The following is a 24,006-nucleotide window of genomic DNA, read 5'->3' as shown; positions in this document are numbered from 1 at the left end:
GAATTTTTTAATGTATGGGGTATTTATTTTATGCTAGAGTTTATTTTTATGTAATATTTGATATGCAATGTACAATAGTGGTGAAGAACACAGTCTCAATAGCCACGCTTTTTAGGTTCGAAAGCATGGTTTTTAAATAGCCACTTATTAGCTGTAGGACTAAAGATACCTTTCAGTACCTTTGTTTCCCTGCCTGCAAAATGGAAATAATTATAATACTTGCTTCATAGAGTTGTGCGTATTAAATGTGTAGATATATACACGCGCACACACCCATAAACACATACATGTGTGTATATATGCACATATACATCAGAATTGTGAGTGTATAGTAAACAATATATTATTTTTTAAACAAGTGAAAATTATATTTCTATTCAAAAGCAAAGAGAAGGTTACATAAAAATTTTCAGTGGTATTTAATGGCTTTTATAGTGCAAATTAAGGCATGGCATTTTCAAAATATTAAACTAAAATGGAATGGCAATTCAGTAATGAGGGCCAGGAATAGCACAAAACTTTATTTACTGTTTTTTACCTTTAGAATTTTTGTTTTGTTTGTTTGTTTTTAAGCTGAGCCATCCTGCCACCTGTTGGCAGCTCAGCGGCTGCTCAGCTCGGGCTGGACTTGAACCGCTGTCGCTCAGAGCTCACACTCTTGAGCAAGCTCTTAACCAACTGAGCCACTCAGCCAGGCCCTTTTACCTTTAGAATTTTTAACTGTAACTGAACTAGAAAATTTTCCTATGAATCATGTTACCTCTAGAAGTAAATGCTGTTAAAAGACCATTTCTAAGAATCACATTTTAGAATTAGCAGAAATCTTAGTTATCAAATAGTTCATCCAATCTCTTTATTTTCAGGCTCAGAGAGAGGGCTGAGGCCAAGGAAATCAAATGATTTTCTCAAAGTCAGGTAACTATTTAGTTCCAAGCCATATTTACTAACTTCTAGTGTAGTAGTTCCACTACTCCTTCTTCTTCTTGGTCTTCTTCTTCTTCTTGTTCTTCTTCTTCTTCTTGTTCTTGTTGTTGTTGTTGTTGTTGTTGTTGTTGTTGTTGTTCTTCTTCTTCTTCTTCTTCTTCTTCTTCTTCTTCTTCTTCTCCTCCTCTTCCTCCTCCTCCTCCTCCTCCCCCCTCCTCCTCTTCCTCCTCTTCCTCCTCCTCCTCCTGCTGTTGATTTATTCAAACAAATATCCAAATGAGGTCTACCTATTGCATTGGGCTGTCATGTCTTTATTGTTTTAAAATGTCTTAGGCCATTGAACTTGTTGAAGAAATTGGGTCTATTGTCCTGTGAATGCCCCACATTCTGGATTTATCTGATCTGACACTTAAATTATTATTCTTTTTTTTATTAAAGTTTTTTGGGGTGACAATGGTTAGTAAAGTTACATAGGTTTCAGGTGTACAATCCTGTACTACATCATCTGTATATCATGTTGTGTGTCTACCACCCAGAGTCAGTTCTCCTTCCATCACCATATACTTGACCTCGTTTACCCTCATCTACCACTCCCCTCCCCTTTTACCCCCTGGTAACCATTAAACTACTGTCTGTATCTATGAGTTTTTGTTTCTTTCTTTATTTGTCTTGTTCCTTTGTTGCTTTCAGTTTTATATCCCACATATTAGTGAAATCATATGGTTCTCGACTTTTTCTGTCTGATTTATTTCGTTTAGCATAATAATCTCAAGATTCATCCAAGTTGTTGCAAATGACACTGTTTCATCTTTTCTTAAGGCTAAGTAATATTTCATTGTATATATGTACCACATCTTCTTTATCCAATCATTTATGGAAGGACACTTTGGTTTCCATGTCTTGGCTACCATAAATAAAGCTGCAATGAACATCAAAGCACATATATCTTTATAGATAAATGTTTTCAGATTTTTTTGTGTGTATATACCTATGAGAGAGATTGCTGGGTCATATGGTAATTCTATTCTTAATCTTTTGAGGAACCTCCACACTGCCTTCTATTGCAGCTGCACCAGTCTGCTTTCCCACCAACAGTGTGTGAGGGTTCCTTTTTCTCCACAGCCTCTCCAACACTTGTTATTACTTGTCTTGTTGATGACAGCCATTCTAACTGGTGTGAGGTGATATCTCAATATACATTTCTCTGATGTCTAATAATGCTGGGACATTTGCATGAGATTATTGGATTTGTATGTCTTCCTTTGTGAAGTGCTTATTTAATTTTTTTCCATGTTCTAAGTTGGAATTTTTGTCTTTTTATTATTGAGTTGTAGGAATCCTTTGTATATTATGGATATAAGTCTTTTAGCCTATATATGTTTTGCAGATATTTTCTGACAATGTCTGGCTTGCCTATTCATTTTTTTTAAAGATGTCTTTTAATAAGTAGAAGTTTTTACTTTTAATAAAGTCTAAGTTTTACATTTTTATAGTTATTATTTTCTGTACCCTTCCTAAAAAATCACTTTCTTCCCCCAGGTTGTGAATTTATTCTCCTATGTTTTCTTCTAGAAGTTTTAGCTTTAAATTTAGGTCTAATATTCATTTTGAATTCATTTTTGTGTATGATGCAAAGTAGGGAAAGCTCTATGTTCTGTAAAGCTAGATTTTTATTTTAAAGAAAATTTTCACAGAAATATTTTTTGTGAAGTGTTTTTCCTTGGTATTAATAAAGACTTTTTAAGGTAGCAAGTAACTGAAACTAGGTTGAGCAAACAGAAATTTATTTGTTCACTTTGCTGGGAAAAATAAGACATCTCATAGGATCAAAGGAAGTGACCCAGGGCCAGGATTTCAGGAGCTAGAACTGGGATGGACATTTAAGGCTCTCTGCACTCTTCTCTCACATCTACTTGTCTGTGCAGAGCTTCACGTTGCAGGCAGCTTTCCTCTGCGGGTCGGGGGATATAAATGTTGTCAGCCTCAGATACGCATCCTTCTAGTGTCTCTTTAGCTGACCTAAGGAAGGACTCCACTTGGTACTATTTCTTGTCACATGCCCACTCCCTGGGCCGGTCGCTGTTCCCGCAGAGCTCCAGGACCTCTGTGTAATCAAGTGGAGGCCCACCCTCTGGCAGTGGGATAGAGAAGCAACTGAAACAACATGGCATGAGGGAGAGAGGGTTCCCCAAAGGGATTCTGGACATTCCAAAAAGCATGTGTCCTACCAAGCTTTCTATTTTTAAAAATGGCAGTTTATGAATAGGATTTATTTATCTTTCACTGAACTGCTAATTAAATATATCTAGGTACAATAAAGCTAGCTTTCTATTCAGTTTACCTAAAACCAAAGTGTCAATTAATTAGATATTTTGAAGAATTAAAATGTGTTTATATGAGCATAATGGTACCTCATCAAAGATCAAAGTTTAATACATCAAAGCCCATCATAATGTGAATGATGCGGAATAAAGTGGAATAGCAGTCAGATTGTTTTCACTTGGACATCTCCTCACTTCCCTCAAATTCTAATGAGAAGACTGTATTGTCAGTACCTCCATGTAATAAACCACTGTAGTTCAGTGATTAGGACAAGATTTATATAGTTAGAGTGCCTAGTAATTTCTCAGAGCTTATAAAATAAGGCTGATGATGCTCTACCCACAGGATTAATTGACAAAGAAGAAGGCTTCCTTATTGGAAATCATTAACTACCTTAAGGCTTTCATTGGAAGGGGAAAAACCTGAGAGTTCATGGTAGACAAATGACTCTCAGCCAGTTACCTACTTGTAAAGTATTTTCTTTGTAGTGTAGTTGAATAAAAAGCTGGTCCCATAGAGAGCCTTAAAATGATTTTGCAATCAACAACATATCTTGTTTTCCTAGCTTTGGACTTGCTAAGGACTCTGACATTAAAAGTAGTATTTCAGACAAGCTTTTATCAAAGCTTAAATGTGACCATTAGGGGACAGAGACAGAGGAAGTCTTTAAGTGAGAGGTTGTTTCCCAATGGTGAGAGGAAGCCCCAGCCTAGAAGGTTCTCCCCACCTGGGCCTGTCTTTCTCAGCATTCCACTTGCTTTAGCTTTGCCCTCCCTACACCTCCCACTGTGTACTAAAGCTCTCCTTCATCTCAGCCATCGCTGCCCACCCTTTGGTTATTATAATCCCATTACTTTTCAGATTTGCTGTGGAAAACCTCTTTTCTTTGTTCCTTGAGACAGTTTCTCAAAAACAGTTTTACTAATGAACTATAAGTATGAGTGAGGTAGAGGAGAGACATACAAAAGTTTATAAATGGAAATGTTTAAAAAAATCAGGTTCCTGATCCTATTTTTAAGGGTCCAATCATAGATTAGATTAATTAATATAAAAATAAGGGACATCAAACTTCGATTTCTTTTTTCCTGCTTCGGATCTGATTTCTTTGTTCTTTGTGGCCGGAGGATGCAAATGATAGTTGTTACCATCTTAGAGCTCTCAGCAAGCTATTAGCTCTTTACATTAAAAGAGGTTGACTTTTGTGACAAAATGGATGGATCTTGAGATTACTATGCTAAGCAAGCTAACTCAGACAGAAAAAGTAGAAAACCATATGATTTCACTGATATGTGGTATATAAAATAACAAAGGAACAAGACAAACACATAAGGAAACAAAAACTCATAGACACAGATAATAGTTTAGTGGTTACCAGGGGATAAGGGGGGAGTGGGAATGGTAGATGAGGGTAAAGGGGATCAAATATGTGGTGATGGAAGGAGAAGTGACTCTGGGTGGTGAACACACAATGTGACATATAGATGATTAGCTGATGTATTACAGAATTGTACACCTGAAACCTATGTAACTTTACTAACAATTGTCACCCCAATAAACTTCAATTACAAAAAAAAGTTGATTTTTGTGCTTGCTTTAGCTGCACATATACTAAATTGGAATGATACAAAGAAGATCAACATGGCACCTGCACATGGATGATGCAAATTCGTGAAGTGTTTAATATTTTTATATAATGTATTTAGTTAGTGTACAGCATGTTGACTATAGATAATAATATTGTATTGAGTATTTGAAAGTAGCTAGGAAAGTGGCTCTTAATAGTTATCACAGGAAAAAAATTGTATGATTACAGATGTTAACTGGACTTATGATAGTCATTTTGTAACAGAGTCATTCGCCACATAACAATTTGGTCAAAGGACAGATGGAATATACAATGGATGGTAGTGCTATAAAATTATAATAGAGCTGAAAAATTACTATCGCCAATGATGTCATAAGCATCTTCACATCTTAGTGCCAGTCATTACTCATCTATTTGTGGTGATGCTGGTGTAAACAAACCTACTGAGGTATTAGGTGTATAAAAGGATAGCACATATAATTATGTACAGAGCATAATACTTGATAATGATAATGAACAACTATGTTATTGGTTTATGTATTTACTGTACTATACTTTTTATCACTACTTTAGAGTATACTCTTTCTACTTATAAAATAAAAGTTTGCCTTACAACTGTTTGCCGAGTTACACTGTCAACAGCCTCATACATTTTGGGTTCACCATGTCTCTTGATTGCATCATCTTCTCTTGTGCTTGATTTAATCTCATGTTGTTTTGTACAGTAGCATGCTGTACAGGCTTGTAGCCTAGGAGCCGTAGGCTGTACCGTATAGCTTAGGCGTGTGGTAGGCTAGACCATCTAGGTTTGGATAAGTGTACTGTATGAGGTTTGCTCAGTGGAAAATTGCCCAATTATGCTTTTCTCAGAATATAGCCCCATTGTTAAGTGGTGAATGACTGTACATACAACTATAGAATCATTATGTTGTACAATTGAAACAAATATAATGTTATTTCAATTTTACCTCAAAAAAAAAGAAAGAAAAAAAGTTGCCTCTTCTTTTCCCATTTCGAATGGCATTCTCTCTTGGGGAGCACCTGAATTTCTATTTTATATTAGAGGAATGCCTTTAATTCTTGCTGTATTTATAGAATCAAAGTAACAAACGGTCTCCCTCTCCTTTTCATCCATGATTGATTGGTTACCACTGTCTAAAGTGCTGCATTGAGAAGGCATCTGGGCATGTATCTAGGTTCTGCAGGAAAGAGAACTATGATTAATTAATAATGTCTGACACGGGCTTGAAGAGCAGCAGTACAGTTGCCATGTATCTGTCATTTTTCTTTTAATCCCATCAATGGTAAAATATTTGTTTTGATTTGATTTTTGGTTCTATTCAAGTTATCAGCGTGGGGACTTGCAGTGGTTCTGTTTTATTCTCATCCCTCAAATAGTGATGTGGTGGTGGGAACATGTCCAAGTATACATTAAAATACTTTCTCCTTATTGAATTAAAACCTGTGGAAGAGGAAAAAGATGCTCTCTACAAAGAACGAGGCATCAAACATGCAACAAAAACCAAGTAAATATATAAAAGAAATTTTAAAAAAATGATTCTTCCCCTTAAGTCATTTTGATTGCTTTTCTTACCAAATGAATTTGAAAATATTGAAACTTAAAATATGAAATGTAGATTGACATTCCTGATTCATGCCAGCATATACATTATTTTCTATTATTGTCTGTGTTCTGATGTTTTGATCAATCTAATTTCACATGAATCATGCAACAGGATATTTAGTGTTTCCTCAGGAAAATAACTGCACATTTACAAAATTATTACTGTTAAAGTTCCCCCAGGTGTGCTCTTCCAGTGACTATTTTAAACTTTGTATTCATAACTGTGGTACTTTATTCAACCTGCCTGTTTTCTTCACACTTAAACTCTTCAGTTTTAAGAATAAATGTTTGTTTATTTTTAACTCAGTTATGATTAAGGATAGCATCACCAGTGAGACATATGAGAGTTTTCTTTACTCAGTAGTTTCTGAAGTTCAGCTTAGCTTTAAACTGCTAAAAGCTTAAAGGATTAGATTTAGATGGGAGAACTTGGACTGAAGTCCTTACATTGGTGTTTAATAACAGCAAATATTTAGGTTTTTTACAGTGTACTCTGGGGGGTCTCAAGGCCTCAAAGACTGACAGATGCATTGGCACACTCATTCATTCCTTCATTTATTTACATTTACTTAACATATTTTGAATATTCATTATATGCTAGTTAGTCGGGGGTGGGGGAGGGTTCCAGAGAGCCCTTCCCCTCAATGAGTTATGGTGTAGAAGACTGTAGAGTACTCAGCCTGTGGCCCACATGTAATAAAGTTATTTCCAGGGTGGCACAGGTGCTCATGGAAGGGAAACGTCCAGACTAGGGATGACACTGGCACCAAGGGAGCCTTTGTAGAGGAGCTGAAGGGTGCATAGAATTTAACCATCAAGTCCTGGAAGCGAGAACAACCATGTGTGAAAACCCAAGGTTCTTTCAAGGTACTTAGGAAATTTGATTGCTTCCTAAAAACAGATGTAGGCTCCTGGAATTTATCTTGCAGCCGAAACGATCTCCACTAGATCCTCTGCAATATCAGACTGAGAGTGCTGGTTCCCTTGTAGGCACCACAGTCTGATTCACTCCTTAAGTGCAGAGGTCCCATGGTCGAGAGTAAGGGACAGAAAGTGAACTGTTTTTCACTCGTCAGCTTTCTTTAGTTAGCAGTTAACTTAGAACAAGCAACTGAGATTTAATTCTTCAAAATTTTTCTTATATATTTTTTTGTAAATGTACATTGTCTGCTATGGCTGCTGCAACGAAATACCATAGACTGGGTGGCTTAAACAGCAGACATTTATTTATTTTTCCCGAGTTCTGGAGGCTGGAAGTCTGACATCAAGGTGCCAGCCTGGTCGGATTCCGATGAGGCTCTCTTCCTGGCCTGCAGACGACCGTCTTTCACTGTGTGCTCCTGTGACCCTTCCTTTGTGCCTAGTCGTGAGAGGGGCCAGGATAGAGAGAGAAAAAGTTAGGTCAGGCCTGAAATTATTTAAATATTTTAAATATTAAGTCTTAAATCAGGTAAACAATTGTAGTTATTGAAAAGATGTTCTGGGAAATAGTAAAAATAAACCTATAATTTTATAGATAGATTGGCTGTAACATACCACGATCAGGTTGTTCAGTGAACATGGTATGGCAAAGCTCTTTCATGTTCTCTGCTTCATCAAAAAAACGTCAGATCTGTAGGAATATACTTACATGGCTTCCAGTGGCATGGAACTCAATATTTAAAAAATGAGAGGAAAACCTCAACAAATATTTTGCCTTTAAGAATTTTATTTCCTAGAGAGAATACACACCCAATGTATGTATACCCATGCCTACCACACACACACACACACGCATGCATGCATATGCACACACATGTATGCACACACATACACACAAATATATGCATACCTGCATGCACATACCCTGTCTCATTCCCTTTGTATGTTTTTGTATTGTGCACCATTATCCATGGAAAGGCTATCTACTAGCAGTTAGACATACAGCTCAATAAAATGTTCTACTGCTTGACAAACCAGCATGTTAGCAACAGCTACAAAGCCAAGTTGTCATTTTTTAAATAAAAAATGTTCCTACTCAAATAAATATTGACTATCATGTATAGTGCAGTCATATTCATTTTACAAAGCCGTTAGGTTCTAATGTCCGTACAAAAGGTGACAATTGGATGTGAACTAAATTACTCTTGAAAGTCACATAAATCTCTCACAAATTGCAGTATTTTACCAAATCTGCCAGCTTTATTTTTGTTTTCTTCCCTAGCAATAGAATAGATCACTGTCCTTTTACTGAACAACTGGAGTAATTTGTTTGTGTTGAAGGGCCATGTGTGTGAAATCATGTGAACTATGAACCTCTGGGGTCACGTTTGCACAGCGAGATATTCACCCCAACAGAGGCTGAGGGAGCTGGCATGACTGTCAAAATGCACCCCCTACTTTGTGCGAGCATGTGTGCCTTGAATGTAATGGAGGCATTGTGGTAGAATTGCTCACACTTTTGTTCTCTTTCTCTGTTGCTTCTCTTTTCTGTCTAGCTTTCTCCTTCTTTCTCAGTCTCTTGTGTTTGCTGAACATGTGTAGGTAAATTCAAACACACTGCAACTCTGTGGCATATGGCATTCTATTTATATACATCTTTGATTATGTGCATGTTTATGTACTCTCTGTCGAAGTCACAAATATAAATACCTATGTGTGTGTTGTTTGGCTTTCAGAAAATTCTGTTAGGAGCATGAATTTCATCTCAGATTACACCATGTAATACTGTTGTGTTCCTAGGCCATCTGGTTGCAAAGAAGAACCATACAAGTAGACATGCAAATCAGTTTCCACACCTTGAAAATAGTTCAAAGCTATAAGCCCATGGAATGTTGGAACTTTCTAAGCCCTGGTACAGTAGTCATCACTGCAGTTTTTTCCTAAGATTGATATGAAGACACAAGTTAACTTTTCGATTCTGTTTTTGTTAGAGTAACAATTTATGTTATTGTGATGTTGTCGTTGTTATGTTGATTTATTAAATATCTTAGTTGATAGTTCTATTTTGTAATCTCATAATCTCATGTACCATCCAGTTGCTATGGCCTGAAAGTACTCTCCCAGTGGAGATTTAGTTAAACCATCCTCTGAGAATTCAATGAGTAGACTATACTTTTCTTCATGATTAATCACAATTGATTACATGTATTTCCTGCCAAAATTAAAAAGTGTAAGTTTTCAACATTATTATTTTTTTGTAAAGGACAGTTTCAGGTTCATTTAAGTTTAATGATTTTGATGTTGTTTTTAAGAATAATTTTCATGCTAATTGAGGTCTCCTATGTCAAAGAGAAAAAAAAATCAAGTTCTTAAAGTGTCAAGTCTTCTTTAAGGCATTAAATGCAATTTAAAAACTCTCCAAAATACTCTTTGTATGGATTCTATGGTGGTTGTTACATAGCTGCCTTCCTTGATTCAACAGTTGTTTACTGAGTACTCTTAAAGGCACGGTGTAAACTGTAGTGAGGAAAAGTAAGCCTTTGACCTCATGAAGCTTATGATCTCCTGCAGGGGGAATGGCCATAAACATTAAAGAAATAGCAATTTAGAGAACTATCAAGAAGACATAGGCCAGAGTTTAGTAATATGGAAGGGAAATAACTCTTGGGTGATTAGTAAAAGCTTGTTGGAGGAGGTAGATTTCAGACTGAGGCTTAAAAAAATGAGAAGGGGTTGGCTATGCAAAGAGCAGGAAGCAAAGTAGCCTAGGCAAGAGATCAGCCAGTACCAAGACTCAAGGCATAAAGGACTTGGGTGTTTCCAGAACTGAAAGTAAGCTAGGGTGATAGTTTGCATCAGAGCTTTTAAGTTGTGTGTGTGTGTGTGTGTGTGTGTGTGTGTGTGTGTGTTGGAGTGGAGGAGGAGGAGGTGGCATGGGGTTAGGTTAGGTCATTAAATAGTTGCCAGATGATTCCTGACATATAGGCCATGGTAGAACTCTAGGTTTTAAAATAAGTCCAATGGGAACAAATCAAACAAATTTTTTTTCTTTTTCTTTTTAATTAAAATGTATTGGGTTGACAGGGCTTAGTAAAATTACATAGGTTTCAAGCATGCAATTCTGTAATACATCACCTATATATCACATTGTGTGTTCACCACCCAGTCAGTTCACCTTCCATCACCATATATTAATATTTGGCCCTGTTTAACCTCTTCTATCACCCTCCTCCCCCCTTACCCTCTGGTAACTGCTAAACTATTGTCTGTGTCTATGAATTTTTGTCATTTGTTTGTCTTGTTCCTGTTTTGCTCTCAGTTTTACATATCAGTGAAGTCATATGGTTCTTGGCTTTTTCTGTATGACTTATTTTGCTTAGCATAATAATCTCAAGATCCATCCATGTTGTTGCAAATGGCACTATTTCATCTTATTACAGAAAAGTATTCCATTGTGTAAATATACCACATCTTCTTTATCCAATTATCTATCAAAGGACAATAAAAAAACTTAAGGATAGAGAATTGTGATTTGCTTTAAATTTTTAAAAACTCACTTTGGCTGCTTTGTGGAGAATGAATATGTTTGAAGAGGTACCCATGTCTTTGTGTTTGTGGTTAAAAATGGAAGCAGTGAGACCAGTTGGAAAGCTATTAGAATCATGTAGTAAAAGATAATGGTGGCTTGGATCATAGAGTGGCAATGGAGATAGAACCAACTGGATAGATTTGAAAATATTTCTGAATTTACTGATGGATTTGATATTCAGGGTGAGGAGGAGTCAGGAATCAAAGATGATCCCCCTTTTTATTAACTAAGTATGTCATGGTGCTATTTATTGAGATCAGGTTTAGGGCAGGATCAAGTTTCAGAGGGAGATCATATTCACTTTTAGGTATCTACCACCAAACCTATTGCAACTCTCATTAATTCATCAAACATTGATTGTGCTTCACCATATGCTAGACATGGTATGAAGTGCTGAGGATATCTGGTGTCCTTATGGAATTACAGAGATGGTAGATTTCAGACTGATAAAAGGGACCATAGCTAGAAACGATCCAGTCTAGAATCTTCATTTTATTAAGGATGAAGGGTAGAATTTGAGCCATGTAATTTATGGAGAAATATCAAGACTTCTCTATAAATACCATGGTTATTTTAGTAAAACTTAATTTTGCTCATCCAGCAATAGTTGTGGTATTATTTTCCCATAGGGATATGATGCAATCTGTTTTCATTTCTGTTTTAATGAATTGTTACAATTAGTACTAATAAAACACTTGCTGATGCATTCCGAAGTCATGAAAATATAGGCATGATAGCAAGAGTTCAATGGGAGATGCTGTCATTGGTTTCACCAGACTCGTAAACAACATATGCAAGAAGAATCATAAACCATGTTCTAATGTGCACACATTTTTTTAGTAAGGCATTAATGTTAGACAAAAGCGAAATTGGGTACTTGTATTTTTTATATTATTGATGGTAGTTTGCTAATTACTTTGAAGAATTTTAGAGGGGATTTTTCAAACTTAATAGAAAGCATGACTATAAGAGGGGAGAAAAAAATACAAGAAGGGCCCCAAGGAAAGAATTTGTTGTGCAGTGTGTGTGTGTGTGTGTGTGTGTGTGTGTGTGTGTGTTAAGGTCTTATTTAACTTTATAAAGTTAAGGTAGTGGGTCAAAGAGTAAGTAAGTAATAATGTGTAGATTTGAACAATTTAAACACCAGGAAAACAAAAAAGATTATTTAGAGTGGTCTAAATAAGCATACTTATTATCTAAATTATGTTACAGCACGTATTGTTCATTTAGAGTGAGGTTTACTTGGCTCATTATACCAGGTCAAGGAATGTGAAAGAAAAGAGATGAAAGTTCTTGCCCTAAAGGCATAACAAACTTGCAGTGCCGGCATGATCCCGTCTGCACACATACATGCATGCACACTGGGGGAAGGTGTGCAGTAAGGTGTTACTGTCATGGGAATGCCTTATGGAGCAAAAGCCTCAGGGTATTCTGTAGAGATGAGAGCCTTACTATTAGAAGGATGTTTCAGTGTAAGAAAGGAAAGAGTGGATTTTGAATGAGACAGATAGTGGTCAAGTGGCCTACTTGAAGCTTCAAAGTAGTTGGAAGAGATGGAGATAAAAGCAGAGACGGAGACAGATTGGAATGCATGCCCATGGAAGAGGCAATACTACTTTGATGGTCAAGACTATCAAAATGTGAAGTAATTAGATCCCAAGTTCTGCTTCATCTCTGCAACTGGAATGGCAGGACTAAATTCAAAGAAACTAAAAGCCTAATAATGGAAGGTTTGACCATTTACCTTCAAAGAAGAGCCTCAATTAAGTAACTAAGACTGACAATGGAAAGTTCATGGAGCTTGTAACTAGGATTGTGTGTATACAACTCAATTGAAAAGTTAGTGGTGGAGATAAGAACTAGACAGAAAGACAGCTTGTTTTTTGGAATCAAGCAGAGAAAAATAGGAGCTTTGTGCATGGATATTCCAGAACAGGAAAATTCCATGTTTTATTACCTAATATGTATCTTTATATCTGCATCAAAGAAAGGAGAGTAAGAGTGGACTTTTTACTTTCCTGAAAACGTGCTTAGAAATAAACATTAGCAAGAATTTGCGGGAAGCCTTTGGGACAGGAAAAAGTCTTTTATTCTTAACCAAGTGTCCTTGGCTCTCCCAGAAAGCTACCTCCCTCATTCTTACTGTGGCAGTTTAGCTTCTCACCTATTTTTTTTCTATGATAATTTTTTTCTCTATGATAAATTCTCTATGAAAATTTCTCTATGATAAATTTTTTTTCTGATTAATTTTTTTCTCTATGAAAAATTCATTTTCTTGCTATGTATAGTGTGCACGGTCTTACACTCCTTCACACATAACCTTGAGATGCTCCTCATCATGTAATTGACTGGAACACACCACTCCTGATGTTAGAAGGAAACTCATCTGCTAAGCAGGGCTTTTTTGTTTTGTTTTGATTTTTCCTAAACTTGTTCAGCTGCACTAATTCCTGACCAGTTAAAGAAACTCTCAAGGGGATACACTTGGGGGGATGTGGAGGGAGGGCAGATACAGCTTGAGAAATTTTCACATATGTAAAACAAATGTCTTCCATTGAGGTTTTTAAAATAGTCCCTTTAAACTTTAACATGTGTTGGGCTAGTGTTTGCTCAGATAATCACAGGCCTGCACAAGCTGGCCCCAATCAGTGCACACCAGACACAGAGGCCCATTATCATGAGAATGGTGTTTTTGTTGGTTGTTTTAGTTTTTAAAAAATTGCTTCTTAACACATTACCCCCAGAACTTTACCATTCTTAAGTTCTACTTAGTAAAAAAAAGGATATTATCACCCAGCTGGCTAGCTCATTTAAGGAAGAAGACACCACAAACTCTCTCCAAGTTTCCTCCAGTCACATTGTTGTCAGGTCTGTGTTTGCTTCTAGAAATTTGGCAAGTGAGTTGGTAATACGTTTTCATTTCTCCTATACTTTTTTAAGGGACAGGGGTGATTTAAGAAGGAATTGATTTATCAGAGCATCTTATTCTTTCCCTTTTTTTTTTTTTGTTTTGTTTGTTTGCTAAATAGGAAAGTCCATCAGCTTGATAATGGAGGAGAGCAACGACTCCACGGAGAACACCCACCAAAGCCAAGGCCGGAATAATGCCATGAAGTGTGGGTGGCTGAGGAAGCAAGGAGGCTTTGTCAAGACTTGGCATACCCGCTGGTTTGTGCTGAAGGGAGATCAGCTCTATTATTTCAAAGATGAAGAGGAAACCAAGCCCTTGGTAAGTGAAAAAACAAAAAGCATTGTGGGCCTAAGCAGTATAACAAGTACAGGGGTTTGCTTGAAACTGATGGAGAATGATGCCAATCCAATCTCCCAGGTCTCTTCGGTTCACTGGCATCTTTTACATTTTTTCTCATTGTCTACTTTAGTTGAAGATGATGAACTTGCTAATTGAGTCCACGAGGCAAATACTACTTGTCTAATATGAATTTTGAGGTTTAGTAAGCTGGAACAGAATGTCTGCGTCCCTCAGGCAAACTTACTCCATGAGAAAATGTTAATGGCCATCTACCAGAAGATATATATTGTTGCTAAACATCATTCCTTTTCTCGGAAATAAGTGGAAAGCACAGATCTGAAGGAAGACTGTCCTGCAACTTCCAGTAATTTCTGGGACACTTGCAGTATTATTATAGTTGTCTGAGGTGCTTCCCTCCACATTAATTTACGTGAAATAAGGATGTGAAGCTAAAGCGAACAACGCTGTTACGTCCAACCGGCACACATAGTATACTCCTTTGGAAAAAGTTCCTATGTTTCTTTGTGGTTCCTAACCGGTCTTTTATTTGTTTATTTACTTAATCATTTTCTGAGTCACAAGCCTCTAGGCTGCAATGAGAGAGAAGGAAAATCTCCATCTTTCTCTGTAGCTATTGTACCACAAGCTTTCTTATTAATATTTGTGATCATTGCTTACGGATTGATGAAGGAAGACGTGAATTGAGGCATCGAGTCTGTGTTTTTCCTTCATCTACTTGCATAGGATATATAAATAAGCAAAGAAACATTTTAGAGTAATTTAAATAAATATCCCTAACAGTATGTTCCCGAAGGCTATTCCCCTTGTGTTAAAGCTCAAGATCTTAATTGAGAATTTGGATCAGGACTCTGCTTTAGTATTTTAAATTCCTCAGACATTATACTTTCACAGAATTTTTATTCACCTAATTGGATTAAATAAAAATAATAATGAAGGTATATACTATAAACCTCAGTCATTTTTTGAAGTTACTACTATTTTTTGAGCATTTTACTAGGGCCAGGCATCAGACTAAGAATTATTTATATTGTTTTATGAAATGACTAAAATTATCCTGAGGTAGGATTGTCCCCATTTATGCATGAAGAGACCAAGGTATAATGGTAATGCAGATTACCCAAAGTTAGACAGCGGTGCCGTGTTTTGCCTCTAAGTAAGTTTAAGTTCCCATGGCCTCAGCCAAAGACCTCATAACCAAATTGACAAGAATATCCCATATTGGTATCATGGCATGTATAGTGCATTTCTGTACCTGTTATTGCATTCATCATAGCAAACCAGAGAATACGGGGATTATCATTACAGATGAAGAAATTGTGGCTTAGAGATATGAGGCAACCTAGATCTATAGAAATCAGATGCAAAGCAGTAGTCTTTTGTCTCTCATCTCATACTCTAGGGTTCTTTACTCATTGCACCTTGTTTTATACTATGTAATACATTAAGGTATTATCTTCAACATAAAACCATTTTTACCAAGCTCAAGGTTATGTTAATGTGAAAAAACATACAACATGGGGATCCAATATGGGGTCTTTGATATGGAGGAACACACTGAATAAAATGGGAGAAGTATGAGTAAGATTCAGTGTTTTACTCCATGGACCCTTATTCTGGTATGATTTGGTGGACTGGGTTATTAACTAGAATGGGAATGAATTAAATGATTAATTAGGTCTGATCCAGGACTTAAACAAGGGAATTGGGAGCAAACAGAGGATTCAGGAGCTGAGTGAGTGGAGAATTGAAAGCAGAGCAAAGAAATCTTCTTGTTGGTGAACTCAGTGTACCTTCTAGTAATGAAGATAATAATATACAGTGGATCAAGCCTGAGCTCAGTGTTTCTAAAATTTGAGAACTTGAAGATGTTAAATAATATGTACAGGGTTTGAGGAACTCTGCCCTAAACTGTTCAAAGAGAATATTGTCATATTGCCTTGGCTATGCTTCTCAGTAATTTCTCAGAAGATCTACATAGTCACAAATAGTATTCAGTGCAATGTAGGTAATTTGATACAAAGTTGGAAATATAAATAAGAAAATGCAAAAACTTGATTAATTCAAATGAAAATCTGCTTTTAAATGAAAACGAATTTATAATATTTCTAAGGTAAGTTATATTTTGATATTAGTATGTTACTAGTATTTGTAGACTTATAATAATTGAAATTAACAAAATAGACAAGAAAGCACAAATCTTTATATAAACCAAAAGTAGACTACCATCATTCCCCCTAGAAAAGGGTTTTAATTTTTCTTTCTATTTATTGTTTGTTAAAGGTTTGCTATTAATCAAGTAGTCAAAATTTGAAATCAATAACTTTGAATTATTATTTTTCTTTTCTTCCTTTTTTTTTTACCATCTTTCATGGCAGTACAAGCACCAGGAATTTTAACATTGTACTTTAAAATTTTAACCTTTTACAGTAATGTTTAAACACTTGCAAATAGATTCAGATTAAAACCCAGCAATTTCTGTATCAGAGGGCTCTTGGTAATTTTAAAGGACCATATCTTTGCCTAAGATTGGACTAATTCTTTACTTTAAAGTGGACTCTTTAAGTGACTGTAGGTGCCTGGCACACTGTAAGTGCTAACACCTATTTTTGGATGAGTTGTTGAGTGAGTCAGTGAAACTCTACAGCCAAGTGGGGTGGGTGGGGCCATGACCAGGCACAGTGAGCAGTATTGACTATTCTCAGCATCATATATCAAAATCAAAACGCTGTATTTAAATCAATGAAGTTTAAATCATATTAAATAAATCTTATAGTGATATATTACAGAATAATTTTTAAAGAATTGATCACCTCAATGAAGAACTATTGAACATCTTGAAAAATGTTTAAACTGGAAAAACGTAGTTGTCATAACAGCCCCTGTTTTATAGATAGTGTGTGTATGTGTGTATGTGTGTGTATGTATGTTTGTGTGTATATATGTGTGTATTGGCAAAGGGACATTAATGAATGGCAGATGAGGAACTAGAAATTAGATTTCCTTGCTCATGATCCAATGTTCCTTTAGTTTAGCCCTTTGCCTGCTCACAAATCTTCAACTGTTCTTTAGGTTTGTTTTCAGACAGAAGTACTTCTTGATTGTTTAGTTTTGCCACTATTTTGATTGTATTGCATAAGAATGCCCTTTGTCTTCATATATTTTGATAAGGGCTAGTTCAGAAATAAGGGAGGAAGTGTCACTAATGAAATGAAAAAAAAAACCTCACTCTTTTAAGCATTCCTAACCAGGTGAAAATATTCAATAAATTTAATCTGTATTTGTTTTCCTTTCTCTTAGATGGCATTTTTAAAATGAGTATATTAAAATGCCTGAAATTTGTGTCCCTCCTGCCCTAGAAAGTTTCTCTATTTATTTTAGTAAAACTTTCATTGAGTTATACCTCAACTCAATAAAGAGAACCAATTCCATCATTATCCTTGTTATTAAAAACTGTCCATCTCCTGGGGGAAACATATAAGCAAAATTATAATTGGGACAGGCTGCCATGTAAATGCTGAATGCTCTGAAAACACAGGTATAATTAGTGTTAAGGAGTGAGTGATGACTCTGTCTAAAGGGGTAGGGGAAGGCTGCTCAAAGCAAGAGGTGACTCTTACCTAGGGTGTTGAAGATTGGTGAACATTTTCCAGGTATATACATTGGAGAAAGGAATTCAGAGCAGAGGAAAGACCTGGAGTTGTAAAATAGACTTTTATAGATAGCTCCATATTGTGAGGATAGTGAAATTATAAGAAATGGGGTTAGAGAGATAGGTGAGGTCACAACATAAATGGATGTGTATGTTTGTTGCACAAAAATAATGGATTCTCTGGTAGGCGGTGCAAAGTTATTTTCGGAAAACCTATGCTGTTTAAGCTGCGAATGCACTAATTTGTTTGAAAGGAATCATAGCAGCTGTTTCCCACTGTATCCGTCTGCATGGCTACCATAACAATATGCCATAGATTGGGGGACTTAAATAACAGAAATTTATTTTCTCACAATTCTGGAGAAGGGAAACTCACATCAAGGTGCTTGCAGGATTGGTTTCTAGGGAGGCCCCTCTTCCTAGCTTGCAGATGGCCACCTTCCCTTTGTGTCTTCACAGGGCCTCTCCTTTGTGTGCAGGAGACTGAGAGCTCTAGAATCTCTTCCTCTTATAAGAACACAAATCCTAACAGATTGGCCTCATCATTATGACTTTTTTAACTTTAATTTTCTCTTTAACATCCCTATCTCCAATATAGTCACATGGGGTATTGGAGTTTCAACACATGAATTTGGGGTGGGGGAGGCACAATTCAGTCATTTACACCTAATATATTGAAAACTTACGTTAATGATGATAATTTTCTCAGGTTTTTCTTCCATTTGTATCATCAAATTTTATCTTTACTAGAACCTAATGTACTTGATTTAGTGCATTATATACTTAATTATGAACCTAATATTGGTGTTTCATGTTCTTGTTCAAGTTGCCCCTTTGCAAATATTCCACAATCTGCAAGAGTTTCAGAACTTTAGAAAGTCTCATTGCCACTCTTCCTATTTTTCTTTTTGAGCAAAAGGCAAAACTGCCTCTAGGTTCCCCTATCTCTGGAGAGACTACCTGAGTTTTAAACAAGCCTTTCTAGCCTTTATCCAGAGTTCCTCTGGCAATATATTAAAGGTATTCTTCAAAATATAACTATTTTATATTTAAAATATATACAACTAAAATTTTTAGCATCCTACAATTTTAAAAATAGAAGAAACTTTAGTTCATCTAGGCCAAAGATCTCTCCAGAAACCATTTCCTACAGTTTCTCTTTGCACTTATATAGATACACATTTTATTCAAAACAGATAAGCAGATTTTAAAAATGAAGTAGATTTGGGTTGTTCCTGAAAAGATAAAACACAGAAAAGTCATGAATGTAGTCAATTTTGAACATACATTAGTACATCCATAATTTCAGTCACTCATAGGCCACTACTGTTAAACTTTATACTACTGTATTTTTCCAGCTTTTAGGTAATTTTTTTGGTTTTTTATCTCTAAAATAAAGTTCTGTGTACATATGGAAAACAAGTTAAAAATCATACTTTACGGCAAAATTTATTTTTTAAAAAGATCTATCTATCCTGCATTCCCCTAGGACTTTTGGATAGCTATTTAAAAGAAGGTTTTAAAACAGATTTAAACTGAGTTTGTGACAATATTTGTTTTGCCATTCTTTATTAATAAACATAAAAAATGACTGTGGCCTTAAATATAGATATTGTAACATGGGGGAATTAGCTGAGTCAGAGATCAAGTATGATGATTATAGTTATCCTACAAATATGACAGTTGTATAAGATTTTGTTAAATGAATTCAGCAATAAATTTGTAATGTCTTCTTGGAACCTTCGGTTTTACTTCTATCTCAAAGTATATTATTACTTAAATAATAGCTAAGTCTCATACTAGTGAATGACCATACTAGTGAATGTCTCTGACATACCCTTGGTCCTAGAATTTGACACTGGAAAGCATTGATTTTTAGAAGCCAGTCTGAGACTCCTGATAAAATGACTAAAATCCAAACAGGCACCAACCCAATTAATCTAGTCTAGACTTTCTACAACAGATATTGATCCAATTGTGTGGGGAGGGTTTTGGGGGGACATAATGAAGATGACACTATTAGATCACAATGGATTACCTTAACTTAGAGAACAAAGTGATTTTGAGTGAATTATAACCTGAGGGCTGACCTCTAAGTGTGCAGGAATTGATTACTGATTTAAGAGTAAGCTCTAATCTTATATATTTAATGAAACTGGTGAGTTAATGAAATCTAGAAATCTCTAAGGCAATTGCTGTTCTCTGTTAAAATATATGAGCCAGAAGAAGCTGGAACCCCAGTTATGTGTTTAAAATAACACTAGCAACCTTGAAACTGGGATTTTATCCTCAAATGTAAAACTGACTTCCTTTGTAGCATTTAAGGTTCTTGTTATTTAAAAAGACACAGAAAATGGTGTTGTGCCTCATCATACATTTTTAAGAATTCTTAGCTCCTTTCTCAGAAATTATTATATCAAGAGACAGTGTTATTAACATAAAATATTATTTTATTCTGTTGTTAGTTGAAGGATGTTTTATTGTTTACAAAAGTCATTTAGGCATGGAATTTCTTTATTTTAGAGTGGTTAAAAACATAGACTTTTGAGTAAAATTGTTTGGGTTGAATCTTGATTCATCCACTCAATAATTATGATGCAGTGGGTAGTGAATATGCTGATTTATGCTTCAATGTACTAATTGTACAATAAGATAACAACAGTACCTCCCTCATAACATTGTTAAGAGGATTAAGTGAGATAATTATGTAAATAATCTTAGAAAGCACACAGTAAGTATAAAATAAATTTTAGCTATTTTTATAATATTATTATGACAAAAAAGGTAACTTATTTTTTAGGGTATTCATACTATTCATTCATCCACTTGCCTGTAGTTTTTAAATTCAATACATATTTATAGATGTCTAAAGTGCATACAGGGTATTAGCTCAGAAGAAATAGTGGGTCAAAGTACAATGTGTGGAGCTCAGTAGCAAAATTGTGCCTTTTCACTATAAAAAAATATTTTAAAAAAGAAAAAGAGTTAGCAGCCTCTGCCACAGGTGATCAAATAATGCTAAATATCCATGAAGATGGTATTAAATTTCAGTGGATGTTAACAGGCAATTGCCGTTACTGTACAATGTAATGAGTATTTTAATAAGGAAATATAGGAAACCATTGGAGGCCAGAGGAGGTGCACCTATAACCATTTCAAGGTTCAGAGAGAGTTTTTCAAAATAATATACATTTAGCCTGAGATTGAAAGAGGGTATAGCTTTATGACAAGCTATTGGGGTGGTGTATGTGGCAAACTAAAAGGTGTAGACCTTGACCCTTTGTAGACTGTTGGGGAATTGATAACTGTCAAGTATTTCAGCACCTAAGAAATAAGGCAAGCAGGGATAAGAGATGAATTTAGAAGAGTATGCCCTGAGTCCAGTGAGCAGTGTTATGGATTGTAGATTTTATCCTGAGATCTTACATTTCCCCTGCTTTTATGTATTTGTTTTCCTTGAATTATTGGATTTAGAACTAACCAGTTAAAATAGGGCTCATCCTATACATAGCTCATTCTGAAGAGATCCAAAACACCCACCTTTCCAAAAAGGCCTCCTCAGACATTCCTGCAACTCTGTCTGGTGTTCCTAGACTCCACGGCCTATTTTGTATTATGACATAATCTCTGGAAAAATGATTGAAAAACAACTGTGCCCCAGATAAACACTTCTATCAGCCATTATTACCTAAGTGTGTATTGTGGGAATGCCAGTCAGGTCACTTTTGACTGTCGGAAGAAGAACCAACAACATCTGTTGCTTCTAGAGGCCACCTGTGGTGAAGAGCAGCAGAGGATGTCTCGGAGGAGGATGAAATTGATGGGTGGGACATGGAGGTCAGAGGGATCGCAGTGTGAGAGATTTCATCTTCACGATTTTCTCTAGGATTGACTACCCAGTTTCGACATTTCTCTGGGAAGCAATTGAGCTCAATTGTTTTATATACAGATTCTGGAGTCAATCTAGACTCTGTATAGGAAAACTAACCAGTTTTCCACCTGTGTGTCTCCTTTTACTGCTCACACAGAACGCTTCACTTCTGATACTTCCTGTCCCCAAATGTGTGTGGGGTTTTCCCCACACCAACCAATTCTCTGAGATACTATCTGGGTGTCCCATATTTAACTTAACTCTGACACTGTCTATGTGGAGATCTGTCTACCTGTGTCAGATCCCACAGGTTAAGGGCTCAGTCCCCCAGACTGCTCCTCCATCACGTCAGATGCCAGTCTCAAGTAGAAAGACCTCAGGCTATCCACAACTTCTGTCTGACTTGACTGCAAATCGGAGGTACCCATGACTTCCTCCTTGGGTTTAATCAACTTGCTAGATTAGCTCACAAAACTCAGGGAAACACTTACAAATGTTTATCAGTTTATTAAAGGATGCAGATGAACAGCCACGTGAAGACATAGATATGGTGAGGTCTGGGAGGGTCCGGAACACAGGAACCTCTGTCCCGACGCAGTTGGGGTGGGTCACTCTCCTCATACATGAATGTGTTTACCTACCTGGAAACTCTTCAAACCAAGTGATTCTTGTGGAGGCTTCACCACGTAGGCCTGATCAATTACTAATTTCATTTCCAGTTTCAAAAACCTCTCAGGAGGATGGGGGATAGGGCTGAAAATTCCAAACTTCTAATCATGGCTTGGTCTTTTTGGTGACCAGCCCACATCCAGGAGCTGTCCAAGAGCCTGCCCAGAGTAGCCTTATTAGAGCAAAAGACTTTTCTATTGCCCATGAAATTACAAGGGTTCCTGTGTCAGGAACTGGGGTCAAGGACCAAATATTAGAACAAAAGGTGCTCCTAGTGGTCTTATCACTTAGGAAGCTACCAGAATCACAGGCAGAGAATATATATATATATATATATATATATATATATATATTTTTTTTTTCTATCACTTAACATCACTAGCTACAGGCCATGGGTATGTTACCTGTTACTTGGGTAAATTATTAATCTGTACGTAAATAATAATAATACCTATTTCATAGAGTAATTGTTAGCAAAGATGAAATGATGTTTCTATTGGGTTGTCAGAAAAGTCATGACGTATTTTTTCTGTTTTTCATTGCAAAAATGCATCATGACTTTTCCGACAACCCAATAGAATATTTGTGTACCTAGCCACATACTAAACACTCAATAAATATTAACTCTTTTTACTATCATCATCATCATCTTTTTTCACCATCTTGTCCATAAGGATACCCTGACACAGCAGTTTAGAAGTCAGGATCTATAATTTATAACTTATTACTTGAATAATGAAGGAAATAATAGATGATCAATCCATGTAAATAATGCTAACCTCCGAGCAGAAGAGAACTTGTTTTCACTTGTGACCTATGCTGTCAAAATACTGAACTCATGGAAAAATTTTCAAAAAACAAAAACAATGTTCACCTTTGTAGTATCTCTTTTCTTTTTGCTTAAATTACTTTTTTGAGTGCCTTTAGAGCTTATCAAAATGATTGTGATGACAGCCATGGAGACTTGAAGGATTCCCTTTGCAAAACTGGACCACCCCAGAGAGAGGCAGCCATGGTTTTCTTGTCTCAGTACCTATTCTTCAATACCAATTAGCAGAGAGAACTATTACAGTTGAATCACTTGAGTTCTCCTTCTAACATTTGCACGTATTGACTGAAGACTTTTGTATTTGTGCTGCATTTCAGCATACAGAACCAAATAGTCTGGATATAGACCATCCCTATCTGATTAGCACAAAGTTAGGCACATTTCCATTATTCCCAACTAATGGAGAAGAGAATTTTGGGGAAAGAAAGAAATGGGAGAAAATATAATTTGGACATTTACACTTTTAGTATTTAGAGTAATTTAAAAAGCTACCCCTTTTCCCCCCTTGATATATGAAAGATTACACAGCCACTTGCTAATTATTTTCTTTTAGGTTTCTTTCGGGCACTTGATCTTCCTGTCTTTTTTTCTTTAGCTTTATCCTTTCTAAATCCAATTGTTCTCTGTTTTCCTGGTGCTATTACCATATTTTCAGTCATTCAATGACAATTTATCAATTTTAAACTATGTGAGTTGTAATTTGTAAAACAGTTGATCACTTTTTATGTATTAGAATGCAACCCCAGATACAT

The 24,006-nt window shown here is 36.0% G+C and overlaps 1 protein-coding gene across 1 annotated transcript in view; it reads left to right on the top strand.

Moving 5' to 3' along the window:
• Nucleotides 1–862: 862 nt before the first annotated feature.
• The window catches only part of LOC109371516 (rho GTPase-activating protein 24-like), a 150,313-nt gene continuing 127,169 nt past the window's right edge, over nt 863–24,006 (top strand). The window contains exons 1-2 of the mRNA XM_019624074.1: nt 863–915; nt 13,995–14,194. Coding sequence (XP_019479619.1) covers nt 897–915; nt 13,995–14,194 — 219 coding nt within the window. The 5' untranslated portion in view covers nt 863–896. The remainder of the gene's footprint in view (nt 916–13,994; nt 14,195–24,006) is intronic.

Source organism: Hipposideros armiger, unplaced genomic scaffold (assembly GCF_001890085.2).
Source record: "Hipposideros armiger isolate ML-2016 unplaced genomic scaffold, ASM189008v1 scaffold_576, whole genome shotgun sequence".
In the NCBI taxonomy this organism is placed as follows: Eukaryota; Metazoa; Chordata; class Mammalia; order Chiroptera; family Hipposideridae; genus Hipposideros; species Hipposideros armiger.
The sequence above is the reverse complement of the archived record's forward strand: the minus strand, read 5'-3'. Positions and strand labels throughout refer to the sequence as shown.